We start from the raw sequence: 13,612 nt of genomic DNA, 5'->3' as shown, positions 1-13,612 counted from the left end.
CTGTAGTGTCTTTACACTGCTGATGGGTGTGAAGTTGAATGTTTCAGTGTGTGTGTGTGTGTGTGTGTGTGTGTGTGAGTGTGAGTGTGAGTGTGAGTGTGAGTGTGAGTGTGTGTGTGTGTGTGTGTGTGTGTGTGCTGAACAGCTGAGCTGAACCGGTGTGTGTTGTGGCCTCAGTTTGTCGCAGGAGCTCAGCAGTCCGGATCAGAGCGCCGAGCTGAAGCCACAGAGCAGAGCCGTCGTCTGGCAGATACCTCGCTTCCCCGGAGGAACTCAGCTCTCTGCTCTGTTCAAGGTAAACACACACACACACACACACACACACACACACACACAGCTGCACACTAAATGAATGTGTATGAGTGTAGACAGATCCGTCCTGCAGGCGCTTCAAGTTCACAACTTTTTATCTCTCGTGTGCATCAGCCTCAATGTTTTAAATAATGTAAAGCTCCTCCAGTGTAAAGGTCTGTGTCCATGTGTAGTGTGATTATAGATTATAGATCAGCTCTAGCTTCTATATTAATACTGTGAAAGTATCAAAGCCTCAGTCCACAGAGAAATGCACACAGCCTGTATTCAGAAACTGAGCCTTAAAACCAGCCGTCAGGACTTCTGGAACTTTGTGATGTCACAACAAAGCAGTCACCAAGCCCCGCCCACCTGGACCCACCATCCAAACCTTGCAGGATTTGGTTTCTCTGAGTGTTTTTACCTGAAATCTGCTATATTTTTATTGGATCACTCAGAAAACAGTCAGCCAATCAGAAGAGAGGCTCAGATCCTCCTCTCACCATCTTTCATCCATGTGTGAGATTTAGATTTTGGACATTTCATGGAAGAAATGAAAAATGAGTTTAAATAAAGTTAAAATACAAAAGCAGATGTTTGAGTGTCACAGACGAGCAGCTGTTCATTCTACTGAGAAACAGACAAACTCATAATAACCACTGTCTAACGATTCCCTTCCCCCTCCCTCCTCCTGTCGCCAGCTGGAGGTCCCGGGCCTCAGCTCCGCCTCCATGTTGGAGGTCGGTCCGGTTGGTCTGAGCTTCGAGCTGCCGAAGATCACCGCCACGGGGCTGCAGGTCCGCTTCCTCCGCCTGTCGCCCATTCAGCCTGGGCCGTCGCAGCGCTGGGTCCGATACGTCACCCACTCCGACTCCTACACCATCCGGATTTAACCCCTTCATCTCCGATCACCGCCTCAAATGACGAATGTGTCTCATCAGGAGGAAACGATTCGTGGGACACAGGAAGTGAACTGCATGAGAGGAATCAAATAAAAGAAATAATGTCATTTTTTTCCTTTCAGAATAATTAATGTGTCAGTTGTTTTAATATCTGTTGTATTTTAAGTTTTTTACAACTGGACTTGAATTTAAGTCAAACCAACACTTCCTGATTCCTCCTCTCAGCTCTGAGCTCATTGGTTCCTACTGAAGATGTAAATCTGTGAAACACCAAAGTTTCATTTAAAAACAGAGTCAGTCACTACGTGTGTGTGTGTGTGTGTGTGTGTGTGTGTGTGTTTCAGTGCTTGTCGTTCAGAGACGTTCAGAGAAGAAAAAGAATATAATGTTATAATCTTATAGAGTTTGGGTGACCTGTTGTTTCACCTCTGACTGTCGTCATGTCATGAATGTATTTAAACATCTTGTAAATAAACGTCATCACGTTTCCTCTCTGTATTCAAGGTTTCCTGTTTTTCCTCAGGTTGTTTTTCTGTTTTAAAAAACTGAGCTTGAATATTTATCGGCACAAACGAACCTTCAGCTCAGACGTGTCGGATCTCGTTGATGATTTAATCTCACGTCTCGTCTGTCGGTAACTGTTGACGCTTGAGTGGTTCGTTCTGCAGTTTTCAACCTTATATTTTATGTGATGTGGCTCCAAGCTTCAAGCACATTGGTCTCGACTGAAGACGTTAATCTTAAAAAGAATAAAATAAATAAATGTTTTATTGTTAAAAAAAAAAGCTCAATAATTTCACTGTGGTTTTTTACAAATAAACAAGGAGGAAATTGACTATTTGGTTGGGACTATTTTCAGCGGCGGATTAATCCACAGTTGCTGCTAGTGAGTAAGTGTAGGACTTTTCAAAATAAAAGTTTTATCAGCTGATTTAAGGTAAGTGCAGATAAATCAGTATCAGTGAATCAGTTTGGTTCTTATTGTGGACATTTTGTATCTGTACGGTCATTTCAATATGTCTCTGGTCTTTTTGTGGCCGTTTTGTTCATTGAACTCGTTTCGCTTCTCTGTGTGATTGTTACTCATCGTGTCTTTGTGTTCACTTTGCATCTATTTTTACTCATTTTACATCTTTGCGGTTGTTACGTTCTGTTTGTGGACGTTTCCTGTCTCTTCGTGGTAGTTTTGCATCCATTTGTACTCAATGTTCTGCCTCTGCCATGGTTTTGTGTATCTTTGTGGACACTTAGCTTTTCTTTATGATCATTTTTTGTTCTTTTTGTGTTTATTTGAACTCGTTTTGATAATAATTGTGTTTTTGTGGTCGTTTTGTGTCACTCAATGGTCATTTTATTTCTTTTTGTGGTTGTTTTGCAGCTTTTTGTTGTAGCTTTGTGTCTCTTTGTTGTTGTATACATCTATTTTTCTCACTTTGTGTCTCTCTGTCTCGTTTTTCACCTCTTTATTGTCCTTTTCTGTCTTTTAACTGTGACTTTCAAACAAGAAATATTAACAGTTCCTTCATACAGGGGCCCCTGACCTGGGCCCTGGGGGGGGGGGGGGGGGGGGGGGGATTCATCCTTAATGATGAATCATCTTCTGTCTTTTTTTAAAATTTAATGCTTCATGTTGTCATGTTCCTTGAGACTCTGCGCTGTGCAACGTGATCTGCAGCCGCTGAAACAAAACACAGAGAGAGAGAGAGAGAGAGAGACTGAGAGAGAGAGACAGAGAGAGACACAGAGAGAGAGACAGAGAGACAGACAGAGAGAGAGAGACAGAGAGACACAGAGAGACACAGAGAGAGAGAGAGAGAGAGAGAGAGAGAGAAACAGAGAGAGAGAGAGAGAGAGAGGGACAGAGAGAGAGAGAGACAGAGAGAGAGAGAGAGAGAGAGAGACAGAGAGACAGAGAGACAGAGAGAGAGAGAGAGAAACAGAGAGAGAGAGAGAGAGAGGGACAGAGAGAGAGACAGAGAGACACAGAGAGAAACAGAGAGAGAGAGACAGAGAGACACAGAGACACAGAGAGAAACAGAGAGAGAGAGACAGAGAGAGAGAGACAGAGAGAGAGGGACAGAGAGAGAGAGAGAGGGACAGAGAGAGAGAGAGAGAGACAGAGAGAGAGGGACAGAGAGAGAAACAGAGAGAGAGACAGAGAGAGACACAGAGAGAGAGAGAGAGAGAGAGAGAGAGAGACAGAGAGACACAGAGAGAGAGAGAGAGAGAGAGATCCTGCCTTTGCGGAAGCCAGAGCAGCCGAGGCGGCGCTAAATTAAATTAGCATACTAACTAGTTAGCTGTGCGCCGCTGTGGATGGACGGGTGACCGGAGCTGCCTGACGAAATCTACCGTTTCTAAAGTCGAGACACCTCCGAGTCCGGGCTCATTTTGTTGGGATCTTCTTGCCGTCTGCCTGCCGAGGAGATGGGGGACAAGGCGGGCACCAGGTAGGACGGCTAGGCTACAGCGGCTAACAGCTAGTTAGCATCCGATCTCACGCACTTAGCTAACGTTAGCCGAGCTGCTGCTGGCCCGGGCGGGGGAGTTTTTGTCAGGCTCTTGCTGCAGAGATTTACCCCGCTTTCTGAGGAAACCCTGACACGGGGATCACTCAGCCTTTCCCCAGTTCGTGTTGGAGCCTCCGGGACGATGACCTCGTCCGCAGGAGGCGAAGTTAGCACAGCAGGGTGGGGTTAGCTAACCGCGATACGTCTTCAGTGGACAGGACGGAGCTCCAGCCTCCGCTCACAAATCTGTCAAATGTCGATTTCTTGTTGATGCACGTTTTAAATGAAAATCACAACAACTGAGAGATCATTAACACCAACTATTTAATCTGCTGCACTCATACTAAACCCGTGTGTGCTTGTTTTTTTTAATATAAAATACGTTTTCGTGTTGTAGGCAGGAATTCCCACGGTGCTTTTCCAACAAAACACGGCCGTAGTGGGCGGAATCGCCCGCTGCAAATCTCCGGTTAAAGTCCAGATTTTATTGAAGTAAAGTGCCGTTTCGTGAAATGTGTCGATGCCGATTTCAACGAAAAACTTAAAAGATTCTCATAAGATGTAACATTGAGTTTTATCGCGTTGAAAACACAGGCGCCGGTTAAAGTGAAAATACTTTCCAATGGAGTCTGGTGCGACGGCGCGTGTTGGGGGCTGCTCGGGGTTAGCCTGCCGCTAATGCGGACTGTTGTCGGGTCTGGGCGCCGCAGGTTCATGGTCATCAGCTGCAGGTGTGTTTGAATGTGTTGAAGAACTCCGGGTTTAAATGATACCTGATGGGAATGGACCGGGTTCGGTTCAGAGGCCGTTTAAAGGCCGGACCGGGCATGTAAACAGTGTAAACGCCTCTGGCTCAGTTTGTTTTTGACTGATGAAGCTGCCACTGACAGAGTATGGAAATATATATTTATATATTTACATGTCACCTCCTGACTCAATGGTTCACAGGTTTCTGTGGCCTTACGATCCTCTTTTTAACTGAGTTAGTGCTGTTTGTACAGGCTGTCCTCATGTGCTTCTCTTTAATCTTAATCTGGGATGAAAATAATGATTAGTTTGATTATCAATTCTATCAATAGGAGTGTCAATACTCGGTGAAGCAGCCTAGTGTCCATGTGAAGTTGACTTGAGTGAGTTTCTTCTCCATTAAATGTGAGAAAATAGTGGAAAATGTCTGTTACACCTTCCCACAGTCCAGAGTGCTAACAGCTAACCGCTAACAGCCGCAAACCAGACTGTTCAGTTTATTGTCATTTATTCACAGAGGAAAAAATCAGTTCCTCACACAGGAGAAGCTGGACCCCACAAAAGTTTGATCCAAACAGTCACAGTGGATCCACTAGTCAATAAATGGATCAATCATTTCAGCAGATCCTGATCAGTGTTAAACTCTGTGTTTTCAGTGATTAAATAGATTTTCAAGTTTTAGGTTTTAAACCATCTTTGTGTTCTGATCATCCTGTTCACTCAGAGCCGGTTTTACACTCTGACAGGTGACACTGGTTTTTATGTTGCCGTCGGCGACGACAGTCTTCACCTGGACAAAACTTTTTCAGGTTTGGTCCAAACATTCACTTGGACTCGAAGATGAACTAATTAGAATAAGGTGGTCAAAGGTCAAAGGTCACTAATGTGTCTAACACGAGCTAACAATAACACAATTTAACACCACTGTCTCACAGGATAAAATAAAGAAGTAATGACAGTTATTATCCAAAAGGCCAAAGGTCAACTCCACTGTGACATCATAATGTTCTGTAAAGGCTTCTGGTTGTTATCCTGCAGCTGCGTCCCAGTTCAGGGCTGTCGTCCTTCAGAGGCGACCAGACTGTCCCACTTCACATGTACCCAACAGGTGGATCCTTCGTGGTCCAACGTATCCCATGATTCATTGCGCCAGTAATGAAAGCACACAACACTGACAGAGAGCCTGAGGATCACACTGTTAAATGTTTCAGCTCAGTTCAACAGCTAACGGTACAAGTGTTAAAACCAAGTTTACCAAGTTTAACCGACAAACCTCAAGTTTATGTGGAAAGAGGTTACATGTTGTCAGTGTTGCTCGGCAACAGGAGCCACAACGATGAGGGCGGGAACAGCTTCACAAATGTGAGAATTTGAATCTTTGTGGTACGTGACGGTGAACTATCAATGAATCAATCAGACTTTATTTGTATTTTTTCATACAGACGATGTAACACAAAGTTCCTTACAGAACAGAAGCAGTAAATAAAAACAATAAAAATAAGACTGGAAAACAAATAGGAGATTAATGTGAGTCAAACCAGAAATAAAAGGATTAACAAGTTAAACATCTTAAAATATGTAAATAAATACAAAGATAAATAATTAAAATTCACTTAAAAGCCAGATTAAAAATGTAGGTCATGAGTTTGAATGTGACACCTGATTATTATTTAACAGACAAACGGTTTAATTAAGAAAAGAAGAGGCAGATTAATCACTAATGAAGTATCAGTTGTTTTTTTCCTGTGTGCGGCTCGAGGTTTCTTTTCTTTGCTTTTTCCTGCTCAGTGGATTTTTCATAAACTGATGACTATGAGATTAAAGTGCTGACTCTCAGCTTTAATCTGAGGCTGTTTACAGCCACAGTCCTGCATAGTGTCCACACACACACACACACACACACACACACACACACACACACACGTCTTTCTTTGGCTCATGTTGCTTGTTTAGCTGCTTTTTAAATTCATAGAAATGACGACGTGTCTGTAATCCTCTCTGATTGGCTGCTGGATTGACGTTTATTATCGGGCGTCTTCGTCTGCCTCAACTTTTCCACCTCTCTTTCTCTCAGCTTTAAACTCCCAGTTACTTCCTGTTAGGAAACAGGTGGAAACTGGGAGGAGAGGAAACGAGCGGGAGGAAAGGCAGACGTCATGCGAGTGGTGACGTCTGGCTTCAGACAGGAAGACTGTGGCTCCAGAGGTCAGAGGTCGATCAGCTGTGGATCACAGATGATTCAGTGCCAGCATGTTGCTCCACGCTGAGTGTTTCTGTTCTGCTGGTTTGATAATAATTAATATCCTTGTTATTGTGCATCAAACCCTGTGTAGATTAAAGGAAGTTGTTTGTCGCTACGTAGCTAAGGTTAGCATTAGCAGCTGTTTACTCCAGCATCAAACTTCATTCCTTTACTCACCAACAGCTGGAAACAAACACCAACGTTAACTCTCGTCTCAATCACGTCTTTTCTTTTACTGAAGTTAGCATGCTAACCAGCTAGCTCCAGCTAGTTCCTCCAGACAAGTTTTACACTGTAAGAATCCTCAGCTGTGATTCATATTTAGTTTAACATGGTTTTCGTCTCCTCTCACTTCCTGGTTGAGAAATCTGGATCAGGCCTTGAGCCCCGCCCACCACCTGCTGGCTCCAGGTGGACAGGTGAAAGAGCAGAGAGCATCATGATGGTGAGAGGAGGAAACATCAGAGAGACTCAGCCACATGTTTGAGACTCAGTCAGACCCAGACTCAGAGGAGGAGTCTGAGACCAGAACCAGAGACTAGCAGACGGCTCAGAACCGTTAGCGCAGTTAGCATCTTTTATTTGTTTATGATGTTTGTTAGTTTGTAACTGACAGTGGCTGACACAGTGTTAGCAGTTGTGCTAATGCTAACTCTCTCTCTCTGTACTGACAAGGTTTCAGGTGTATTTAGCCCCGCCCCCCGTCACTACAAGTCGTCAGGATTGGTTTCTCGGGTTTGTGACGTATGAAACCCTGAATCTGTGTTTATGAGACTGTGATTGGTTCATTGCAGGTCAAGGTGGAAACACTCAGCACTCATCATATGTCTGTATTATATAAAAACAACATCTCTCTCTCTCTCTCTCTCTCTCTCTCTCTCTCGCTCTCTCTCTCTCTCTCTCGCTCTCTCTCTCTCTCTCAGTAAACTGTTCCTGGTTCTGTTCAGACTCTCAGATTCTGGTCTGGTTTAATACAGAAAACCTGAACCAAAGAGGGCTGTTGTGTCCTGGTCTCTGAATGTGGTCCTGGTCTTTGTATTTGGGGTTTTGTTGGCGTGTTGACACCTGCAGCTCCAGGTGAGCAGTGTTGAGCTGTCTGAGGTCGGCAGGTGTTGTCAGGTGTTAAGTTGCTGCAGGTGTGGAGTTTTATCAACAACAACGTCTCAACGACACTTTAATAAGAATCGTTGTCTTTTCCCGTCCGTCTCTCTGAGTGTGATGAGAACTGATCAGCTGAGTTTGGAACCAGCTGAAGGCGGGACAGTGTGAGGGCAGGTGTGACCTCTGAGCCGACGCTCGACAGAGTGACGGATCGCCCTGCAGGACCCAGCTCCGAGTCCTGGACCCAACTCCGAGTCCAGGACCCAGCTCCGAGTCCAGGACCCAGCTCCGAGTCCTGGACCCAGCTCCGAGTCCTGGACCCAGCTCCGAGTCCTGGACCCAGCTCCGAGTCCAGGACCCAGTTCCGAGTCCAGGACCCAGCTCCGAGTCCTGGACCCAGCTCCGAGTCCAGGACCCAGCTCCGAGTCCTGGACCCAGCTCCGAGTCCAGGACCCAGCTCCGAGTCCTGGACCCAGCTCCGAGTCCTGGACCCAGCTCTGAGTCCTGGAGTCTGCAGCAGGTTCAGGTCTCGGTGAACAGAGTTTGTGTAACGCTGTGACACAAACTCGACAGTTTAAGTCGTCGTCTGTTGAAGCAGCTGAAACCATCATGTCATAAAAAAAACAACAACGTCAAATAAACCTTTAATATAATATTTTAATGAACTCAAATGACCTCTATAAAACCAGCTGATCATATTATCATATCTGATCTGTGTGTTTTGTATTTATCCATAAACAGCATCAGTTTGAGCGTGAGTCGTTCTGTGGGAACAAACTGAAGACACAGAAAACAGCTGCTGGATTTAAACAATATTTTATTGTTGATTGATTAATTTATTGATTTCTCAGTTCAAACACAGAGACTCACATTTAACAAACTGGAGAATCATCATTAAAAAAGCTTCAGATTTAATAGTTGAACTCTGTTATAAATAAAGACCTGATCTTTCATTTATAGAAATATTTCTAAAAGTGTTATTTCACATTTTCTCTAATTATACAGATCTGAAATCTGCAGGTCTGAAAAATCACTGAATTCACTTCCTTAAAAAGTGAAACGTTATTGAAAAGCTTTAATTTTCATTTCCATTTAAGTCTTGAATATTTTTTCCTGCTTGTTGTTTGATTGACAGCTGTTTGCACCTGTAACATTTACAGGTGACACCAGTTAAACGAATGTATTATTTTTAATTGGTTAATCCAAAATATTAGTGATATAAATTAGCTTATGATTGTTTACATCTGGTAATCAAATCAATTTCAATTAATTGATTCATCGTTTGGTCAAAAAATTGTGGAAGGCCGATCACAGCTCGATGTGACGAAGAAAAATCTGATTCAAGAGGCTGGAAACAAAATATTTTTATTATTTTTAATTGAAAAATTATCAAAACTGTCAATTAAATAGTTGCTGATTTTATTTTAACTAATCGATTAATCAATTAATTGCTTCAGCTTCAAAATGAATGTCAGTAAAACACATTAATAATATGTAACATTATAATTAGTGACGAATATATTGACATAACGGCCTTATTGTCCCTCCTGGCTCTCCATCCTCTGACTGTTACAGTCTGAATATGCAACAGTTAATCAATCAATAATCAATCAGGTTTATCAATAATATATCGGTGATTAGTAGCTGCAGGTATGAAAACGACCTGGAAAGAAGCAACTTTCTGGTTGATCATGTGACAGTGGTGTTGCACCTGTCTGACCAGGACGGACAGGAAGGACAGGCTGGACTACCAAAATAAGACACAGATTGTGAGGAAGTGGAACTTTCCTCTCACACCGACAGTTTATCAGGATTTAGTCTCTTTTTTTTTTCTACTTGTTCCACTCCAGCTGAACAGCAACATGTTACTGACGGTGCGTTCACTGACTGTGCGTTCACTGACGGTGCGTTCACTGACGGCCCCGAAACATGAGTGACACGCATTTGTGATGAGAGCTGCTGCAGAGGAAGTTTATGAGGAACCAGTCGGTCAACATGAGGAAGTGCTGTCCACCACTGTGTGTGTGTGTGTGTGTGTGTGTGTGTGTGTGTGTGTGTGTGTGTCTCAGTGTGTGTGTGCTGCCTTTACGAAGCTTTACAGCTGCAACGATTAGTCAATCAGTCAGTGAATCAACAGGAAATTAATCTGCACCTTTCTGATAATTGATCATGTTTTTTTTTTTACTGCTGGTTGTTAAAGTTAAGATGCTTTTTTTTTTTTTTTGGACAAAACATTAAGCAACTAATGAAGAATCTGCAGATTAATTGATAATGAAAATGATATTAGTCGTGGCTGTAATGCGCTCTGACCTCGACCACTGGAACATTTTATTGATCCCGTCACCAGTGAAACTCACTGTCTGAGTCTGAAGGAAGGATGAGAAGACGGAGGGTAAATGTGCAGATAAACAACCTGATGAATGGACAGAGAGACGAACACTGCTCCTGTCCAGACATGAAGAGGCAGCTCACCTGACGTTCAGGTGACGCAGTCCGCCGTCACAGGAGACGAGCCTCTCCTCAGTCTGAGTGTTTTCTTTCCGAGCTGTCGTCCCCGCAGACCTTCGCTCGCTCGCCGGCGCCGCACGTTTTGGAAGCAGCCAGCCGAGCGTTAAAGCGTGTCGTTCCCGGAGGCGACCGGCCCAACCTCACAGTGCTGTTGCACAGGGAGGAGGATCTGGAGGAGGAGGAGGTGGTCCGGTTCTCCTGCTGCCGGAGCAGAGATGAAGAGACTCTAAACGCAGTCGCTCTGGATCCTCCACAAAACACCTTCAGGTTTCTCCTGAAGTGTCAGCTGAGCCACTTACTGAAGGTTGTTGCACAGAATCTCTTAACATGTGTCCTTAGTTAAGGACAAACATTAAGGCATTTGCAGCAGTGGAAGGGATTTTACAGCAGTAATATTCTACAGTTTCCATGGAGACCGTTTGTTTGCTGCATTAGCGCCTGTGACACCTGTTCACATCTCACCTGTATGATCTCACAGAGTTACAAGGAGAAAAAAAATGTCTTAAACAACAAGATTAAAGAAGTTTGTCGCTCTCTCTCTCCTCCTGTTGTTGTCATGGAAACGTCACCACAGTGTTCAGCAGAGTATTGATCTCAATAATCATGATTATGACTTCAGCTCTCTCATGAACGCCGGCGCCACAGAAACGTGTGAATCCGTTTGAATTTGTGCTTTGAAGTGGAGATGATCTGTGGACAGGAAGCTGTAAACACTTAAACTGAAACAGAGAAAGTTCTCAGAGCTCAGATGTCTGAGTTTCCCCTGAACGACCCGTCAGAGGTTTTCTTTTAACCGGAGATGTGAGGAGGCAACGCTGCTTTTTGTTACTTCCTGTTTGCTTTGTTGTGGGCGTCGACTGTTACAGGATGTGACCGGGAGTGTTTTCACACCTCACACGTGCTTCATGTTCGTGTGCTCTCACTGGTTTGGTTCAGGCGGGTGAGGAAGCTCTGATACTGACCCAACAACCGGGCCGAGACCACCTGAGGACGGTCTCGGTCCGGGTCCAAGTGCATTCTGGGTCAGGGTTTCCAGACCAAAGTCTCTTGTTAAAGAGCGTTTAATTTGCTTTGATCTGACGCTTTAATTCACACAAACTTTTTATTCACCAGCTCCTTCATCCAGATTCTGAAGGTCCTGTTCAAAAAGTTAATAATCCTGAATTATTGATCTGATATCAGTGACTCATCTAGAGAGAAGACGTCTCACTCTGCTGGAAATACAGATGTTCTGTAATGTTATATCTGAAGCTGCGGGATGGAGACAGATTTATTTGACAAATGACTAAAACAGTGAATTAATTATGAATTAATTATCAGAATAGTTTCTGGTTAATTTCCTGATGGTCAGCTCTAGAAGCAGCTGAACCTCAGTCGTGTTTCTGCATTAATGCACCGAGCTGTGGCCTCATTACATGTTTGTATTAACGAACGGCTGTGCAGGTGACTAATGAAGTCACCACTATATTACAAATTAAAAGCACAGAAATATAAAGTAAGGAGCTTTTGAAGTGAAAAATGAAAGCTCCATATTTTCTTCTTCTTCTGTGTTTTATTTGAAGTGTCGATCCATCAGAAGAACCAAAAACCATCTCAGTGTAGTTTTACATCTCCTCTCTCAGGCTTCTCTCTGGAGCTCTAGTAACAACAGGTCTGTGAGCCAATCAGAAGAGAGGAGGCTCTGAGCCTCTCTTCTGATTGGCTGACTGTTTTCTGAGTGATCCAATAAAAATATAGCAGATTTCAGGTAAAAACACTCAGAGAAACCAAATCCTGCAAGGTTTGGATGGTGGGTCCAGGTGGGCGGGGCTTGGTGACTGCTTTGTTGTGACATCACAAAGTTCCAGAAGTCCTGACGGCTGGTTTTAAGGCTCAGGGGCAGGTTGAACAAAACGCCAAAAAGAGATTCTGTTCAACACCCTTAGCTAAGGAAAAACTTTTCTTCTTTTATCACATTAAACTCAAATCTTAAATACTTAAGGGAACATTTTAAGGATGAAACTTGAGGGTGTTTTGTTCAACTTCTTTTATTTTAAGGAAACTTTCTCTCAGACTTTAAGGACAATCTTGACTTAAGGTGTTTTGTGCAGCTGGCCTCAGTCTCTGAACACAGGCTGTGTGACCTGCTTTATATCAAACACATGGACAGAGACTTTACACTGGAGGAGCTTTAAAAAGAACAGGAGTTTTAAAGTTCCAGTTTTGGCACCAAATCCAACTTATTAATCATGTTTATTGATGTTTGATTATTGCGTTTCCTGGTGAACATCAGCAAGTAGAAAGTTTGTGGGCGTGGGGGTCTGTCGGTCGCAGGGCGAATAGGAAGCCTCCACCTGTCCCCATTAAACCTCAGTGGTGACATCCCATAATAACCAGGTCACAGAGGCCGAGTCTTCTCAAACCACTTCCCTCCTCAGTTTCCTGCTGTGTAGAAATAAACAGTTTCCTCAGATCATCGTGATCAGTTTCATGTTTGTTGATGTTTTTCACTTTTCTGCTAAAATCAACACGGACTGAGACACATGAACACCCCCCCCCTTCAAAATAAGACTAACAGTGTGCCCCCCCCCTCTTCCTCTTTCCGAACCTCAGAGTTTTCAAGAAGTCGAGCCCCAACTGTAAGGTGAGTCAGACTTTCAGCTCTTCCTCAAATGAAACAACAACCTGCTGATTGATTGATCGCCTCTTATTGAATATTTGTAACGAGCGTATTTGTTGTGATCGGTCTAACCTGTGCAGGTGACAGTTTACCTGGGAAAGAGGGACTTTGTGGATCACCTGGACCACGTGGATCCAGTAGGTGAGTCGACTCACCTGGAGGTTTTTATTGACAGGGTGTCCAGAGTTTGTGGTTGAAAGGTCAGGTAGCAGCAGTTGAGTGAACACTGTGGTGATGACGCGGCGGTTTGTGTTTCTTCCTTCCTGCCGACAGACGGCGTGATCCTGGTCGACCCCGAGTACCTGAAGGACAGGAAAGGTGAGGCCGCCTCCTCCTGAGCTGTGGAGCCACGCCCCCTGGAGGGCCTGTTGGTTTTAACAGACGAACTGTTTGACAGAACCATAGCTTTTCTCAGGTGACGCCTCGTTTCACTTCACCTGCTCCTCCTCTTCCTCCTGTAGTCTTCGTCACACTCACCTGTGCGTTTCGATATGGACGTGAGGACCTGGACGTGCTGGGTCTGTCCTTCAGGAAGGATCTCTACATCTCCACCTTCCAGGTCAGAGCTCCACCTTCACTTTTCTACTTCAGTCCTGCACTAAAGGTTTAAGTTAAGACGAAGTTATAGACCCAGGTATGATATGTGTGATAT

The 13,612-nt window shown here is 44.1% G+C and overlaps 2 protein-coding genes across 2 annotated transcripts in view; both read left to right on the top strand.

Moving 5' to 3' along the window:
* ap4m1 (adaptor related protein complex 4 subunit mu 1) overlaps positions 1–1,691 on the top strand; it is a 14,560-nt gene extending 12,869 nt beyond the window's left edge. The window contains exon 16 of the mRNA XM_023426244.2: positions 993–1,691. Coding sequence (XP_023282012.1) covers positions 993–1,184 — 192 coding nt within the window. The 3' untranslated portion in view covers positions 1,185–1,691. The remainder of the gene's footprint in view (positions 1–992) is intronic.
* A 1,734-nt stretch (positions 1,692–3,425) lies between these two features.
* The window catches only part of LOC111669797 (arrestin red cell), a 13,407-nt gene continuing 3,220 nt past the window's right edge, over positions 3,426–13,612 (top strand). The window contains exons 1-5 of the mRNA XM_023426246.2: positions 3,426–3,643; positions 12,894–12,924; positions 13,041–13,101; positions 13,234–13,278; positions 13,422–13,519. Of these exons, the coding sequence (XP_023282014.1) occupies positions 3,621–3,643; positions 12,894–12,924; positions 13,041–13,101; positions 13,234–13,278; positions 13,422–13,519 (258 nt within the window). The 5' untranslated portion in view covers positions 3,426–3,620. The remainder of the gene's footprint in view (positions 3,644–12,893; positions 12,925–13,040; positions 13,102–13,233; positions 13,279–13,421; positions 13,520–13,612) is intronic.

This window comes from Seriola lalandi, unplaced genomic scaffold (genome assembly GCF_002814215.2).
Source record: "Seriola lalandi dorsalis isolate HSWRI2012SDOR001 ecotype SW California unplaced genomic scaffold, Sedor1 jcf7180002054820, whole genome shotgun sequence".
Classification (NCBI taxonomy): Eukaryota; Metazoa; Chordata; class Actinopteri; order Carangiformes; family Carangidae; genus Seriola; species Seriola lalandi.
Note: the sequence above shows the minus strand (reverse complement) of the source record. Positions and strands in the feature narration are given on the sequence as shown.